General features: G+C 43.4%; 1 protein-coding gene across 2 annotated transcripts; it reads left to right on the top strand.

Annotated features, from left to right (window-relative positions):
- Nucleotides 1-1,912: 1,912 nt before the first annotated feature.
- LOC131707156 (zinc finger protein 892-like) lies at nt 1,913-4,901 on the top strand. 2 transcript variants are annotated; one of them, XM_059009416.1, is made up of 3 exons: nt 1,913-2,273; nt 2,974-3,477; nt 3,914-4,901. In XM_059009416.1, the coding sequence occupies exons 2-3, from the start codon at nt 3,048-3,050 to the stop codon at nt 4,816-4,818; spliced, it is 1,335 nt and encodes a 444-aa protein (XP_058865399.1). In that variant the 5' UTR covers nt 1,913-2,273; nt 2,974-3,047; the 3' UTR covers nt 4,819-4,901. The 2 variants fall into 2 exon arrangements, with proteins under 2 accessions (XP_058865399.1, XP_058865398.1); XM_059009415.1 differs by having other exon boundaries at nt 1,920-2,273; nt 2,995-3,477.

Genomic DNA, 4,901 nt, shown 5'->3' with positions numbered 1-4,901 from the left:
GCGACACCCCCGATTCTGCCGCTGCTGCCCCCTAGCCTGGAAGACATGCAATTACACATGGGCGTCAGCACTACACTAGAACACACCTCAGACTACACTTACCTGGGCCTGACTATCAGTGCGTCAGGGAGCTTTAACCTAGCAGTGAATGCACTAAAGGAAAAAGCCAGAAGAGCTTTCTATGCCATCAAAAGAAGATTCTATAAAATAAATATTCCTATCAAAATATGGCTAAAATTAATTGACAGTGTCATCCAGCCCATTGCGCTGTATGGTAGTGAGATATGGGGTCCACTCAGTCAACAGGACTACACTAAATGGGACAAACACCCAATCGAAACCCTGCATGCTGAACTCTACAAAAACATCCTACAGGTGCAAAGAAAAACACCAAATCATGCATACAGGGCAGAATTAGGCCGTTACCCAACACTCATAAATATAAAGAAAAGAGCACTAAAGTTTTGGATGCACCTAAAGAAAAGTGAATCAGACTCCCTCCAGTATGAGGCCATGCAAACCCAGGCGATATATATATATATATATATATATATATATATATATATATATATATATATATATATATATATATATATATATATATTCATGATGCATTGTATATATACATGTATGTATTGTATAATTGCTTTGGCAACACCTGCTATTGTAAGTCATGCCAATAAAGCACCATTGAATTGAATTGAATTGAATTGAATTGAAATGGGACTGATGATAAACTCGTTTATTCTTCATCTTCAGGTTAGTCTGAAGGGCGCGTTTCACCTGTCTTTTTTAGATGATTAGCGCTCTCTATCTGTAGTCATTAGTCTTAGCTGGTTTATTCATGGGTCGGATCCATAGATTGGATCCGAGGTGACAAAACGCCATGGTGTCAATATTGTGTAAGTTCAGCGTGTAGTCATTTCTTTAGATTTCTACAGAACGATAGATATTCCTTTAGTTATATTCAAAATCTAAACATCGAAAGGAAAATGTTTAAAACAGCATATAGTTTCTTCTCTCTCTCTCTCTCTCTCTCTCTCTCTCTCTCTCTCTCTCTCTCTCTCTCTCTCTCTCTCTCTCTCTCTCTCTCTCTCTCTCAAATTCAAAGGTGCTTTATTGGCATGACCATTATTCACAGTATTGCCAAAGCAATGCATACACAGTACATCATCTAAACATTAAATAGACAATAACACTGATGAGAATAATAATGATAATAATAATGGTAAACAAATATAAATAATAACCACGTTATTAATAAGTTAACAATAACAACAATCTCTCTCTCTCTCTCTCTCTCAAAATGTGTGCTTGTTAATTTTATCCTTGGTCAAGCGAAGTTAGCCATTTATAAATCTCGAAAAAACAAGATTTTAGCCACTGGTTTTACTGATGCCTGGAGTGTTTTTAGAGTTCTGCTTGTTAGCAGGATTCAGGTAGATTTTTTTATTACCGTTTGGTAAAGGACTTGGACAAGTTTAAAAGAGGTGATGTGAGTGAGGAGGTGGAGCTCATTTTGTTATTTTAACCTTGCCACGCTAAAAGATTTATATTGTAACTTTTGTTGTTTTTTGTTTTTTTTTTACTGCTTAATTGTTGTTTTTTGCTGTGATGGTTTCCTTTTGTGGCTGTCTTGTTTTATGTATTTTGTTTTTTTGTTTCAATAAAGGGATTTAAAACACAAAACTCTCTCTCTCTCTTATTAGTAGTCTTAGTCCTCGGAGTAGTGTGAGATAGTTGCAGTATATATATATATATATATATATATATATATATATATATATATATATATATATATATATATATATATATATATATAATTTAACTCTTGTAATTCAAACACACATACACACACAAAGTTGAACACATTACGAAGACACCTAATTTTCCTAACGAGAGTAACTTGGCGCCCCGTTCTTAACACAACTATGTTATTTTTTATTTAACCAGTAGACTACCCTCTTTGCCTGATAACAACATTTGGTCAACATGGATTAATAGTCTTTACTGGGCAAATACAGTAAAAAAAAAAAAACAAACTCAAAAGCAAAACAGATGAACTTTACTGAAATCCGCTTCAAACACTGCGTGGAACGCTTTACGTGCAGGCAGCTGTTACAGGACGGTCTGTAAACGGTGTTACACCAATTCAGCGGCCCTGTTGGGTGCAAAAAAAATAAATACAAATTTTAAAAAGTGTCAACAAAACAAAACATAATTAAACATTTACTGTGGCGTTATAAACATTGTGCTGGCGGCAGTTTTGAAAGGTAAGTTACATTAATAACACTGTCTTTCTATCGATATATTATCTATCTATATATAAACTATATTGACCACAGTGACGCCAGTTCAAAATATATTACCCTTTTATACAGTGTTTGAGGGACGGTTGAAGTTTTCTTCGCTAAGCGGTTACTGTTGAATTTTTAGGATGACGTAGTTTGTACTTTTAACACCTGTCTCACCTGGCGTGACCAAAAGCCACGCAAAACACGCGTGACGTCATTGTTTGGTCGTTGTTTTTATTTATTTAAGTGTTCTTAACGTTGTTCAGCCGTCTCCTCCACGTCATAATGTTTATTTGAATTGCCACAGATCTGCAGAACTGTATGCAAAAAAAAAAATTTAAGTATTATCATATTTTGCTGAATTATGTTAACTGGATGCACCTTATTTACACAATGGGGTGAATTTACAACTCCTACACTGGATTGGAAATAAGACTCCTATTGCACAGCAGCTTCCCCCAGTCCAGGTTTTACTACGAGCGCGATCAGCCCCAGTGTATCGGTAGCAAGCTCAGGTGTGTCTCATTAAACTCGTAGCGAAACCAGGAATGGATCGCACTGCTATGCAATGGGAGCCTAGGTGGGCTCAGTTCTCTCCCTTTGTGGTTTGAACACAGAGCAGCTCAGCGATGCTGTAATTCTGAGGATCTGCGTTTTCAATGTTGCTCCTTATTGGCAGCTCTCCCTTCTTTTTCTTCAGCGCACAGATGCTCCAGTGAGAACGGTTTCGCTTCGTGCCAAAAGAAAACAGCCATGGAATCCCTTTCCATCGCCTCCAATAACGGGGTCGTCTCTGAAGAGGAGGGGAGAGACGACCAGGAGCGGGCTCCACGGTCTGGGCTTTCAAACAGTGGAGAAGGGGAGGCGGAAACGGGCGACTCGAGAAAGCTCTGCGCTGCAGAGGGCAGCACAAACGACAGAGAGAGAGAAGTCAACGTCTCCACCGAGAGCGCCCCTGCCCGCGTTAAAGACGAGGTTCCGGAACTAAAATCCGGGGTTCCGGAACTGGAATCCGAGGTTCCGGAACTGGAATCCGTCACCATTAAGGAAGAGGTCTGTAACGGTGAAGAGGAGGAGACTGAAGTTGAGTCCCTGGAGGTAGCTTGCATGAAAGATGAAAGGTTTGCAGAGGACCACTCTGACTCTAATGAGGGCGATAGGTCTTCCACAGCCAGCAGAGCTGGTAAGTGTCGGACCGGTTCTTAAACAGAAGTTTTTTTATAATCAGTGTCCAATGGCAAGATGTTGATTGTCTTAATACCCAGGAGTTTGATCAGCAACGTGATACCACCGATGATCAGATGTGACAGATGTCACGGAAGTTACTATATCTGTGGTGTAATTGTAGAGACACTAATGCTAACTGCATGCTAAACCAGATTGCAGTTTATTCAGGTGTTGACTTGATTTAGTTCCCTTTAGTGTGTGTTTCGCTGCAGTGCTTAGTCTCTGCTCAAGAAACGTTTGGGTAAAGCTAGCTAAAAAGATTGATATGGATCCCTTCTGTGGAGGAAAGTGAACTCTTTAGTAATAAAGAAAACTCAAAGCCGCGGACTGTTTAACAAACCTAATATTGAAATCTTTTTCCCTATTTTAATTTTTTTTTTTTTTTAACGCAGATCTGTGCAAGGATCGCGTGGATAGCATCGAGGCTGCAAACTTAAACACGCAGCGGGGCACCAGCACCGAAAACGCAAAATGTGGGGGACAAGACGCTCTCAAAAAAACATTGCCGCCTCGTCTACAGACAGAGGAAAAAGACGGGGCGCGAGTGAAGAATCGCCGGGAGTGCAAGGAACGCGAGCAAAGCACCCGGGTTCAGAGGCATCTCCGAGTTAAAATAAGAGTGCCGGGAGGAGGAGGAGGAGGAGGAGGCGGAGAGCGAGCGTACGAGTGCGCGGAATGCCAGCAGAGCTTCGAGACCCGCAGGACCTTCAACCTGCACAAGAAGAGCACTCACCAAGCGGAGTTCATCTGCAGCGAATGCGGCGAGACCTTCGGCAAAATCATCGCCCTTCAAAAACACCAGCGGATCCACGCAGCCGAGAAGCCCTACCCCTGCCCGGAGTGTGGGAAAAACTTCCGTCACTCCCGAGCTCTGAAACGGCACGTGGAGATCCACAGGAGAGTGCGCCGCTACCCCCTGCAACGACTGCTCCAAGAGCTTCAGCCGACCGGACAGCCTGGAGACCCACAAGCTGGTCCACTCGGGGACGAAGCAGCACCGCTGCCCCGAGTGCGCCAAGGGCTTCAGCGATCCGGGGAACCTGAGGCGGCACCAGCGGATCCACACGGAGGACAAGCCGCACCGCTGCTCCGAGTGCGGGAAGAGCTTCAGCCGGATCGGCAACCTGGAGATCCACCGGCGGATCCACACGGGAGAGAAGCCCTATCGGTGCTCCGAGTGCGGGAAGTGCTTCAACCACTCGCAGCACCTCAAGACGCACCTGCGCCTGCACAGCGGGGGAGAAGCCTTACCCCTGCCCGGACTGCGGGAAGCGCTTCATCAACTCGGGGGCCCTGAAGACCCACCGGAGGATCCACACGGGAGAGAAGCCCTACCTGTGCTCCGAGTGCGGGAAGAGCTTCAACCAGTCGGAAAAACCT

Source organism: Acipenser ruthenus, chromosome 38, assembly GCF_902713425.1.
Source record: "Acipenser ruthenus chromosome 38, fAciRut3.2 maternal haplotype, whole genome shotgun sequence".
Lineage (NCBI taxonomy): Eukaryota > Metazoa > Chordata > Actinopteri > Acipenseriformes > Acipenseridae > Acipenser > Acipenser ruthenus.
The sequence above is the reverse complement of the archived record's forward strand: the minus strand, read 5'-3'. Positions and strand labels throughout refer to the sequence as shown.

Bases quoted from the DNA above. Each gene is read 5' to 3' on its own strand.
- LOC131707156 (XM_059009416.1), top strand. From the start codon at position 3,048: ATGGAATCCCTTTCCATCGCCTCCAATAACGGGGTCGTCTCTGAAGAG. The intron at 3,478-3,913 runs GTAAGTGTCGGA...TTTTTAACGCAG, and splicing joins TTCCACAGCCAGCAGAGCTG to ATCTGTGCAAGGATCGCGTG.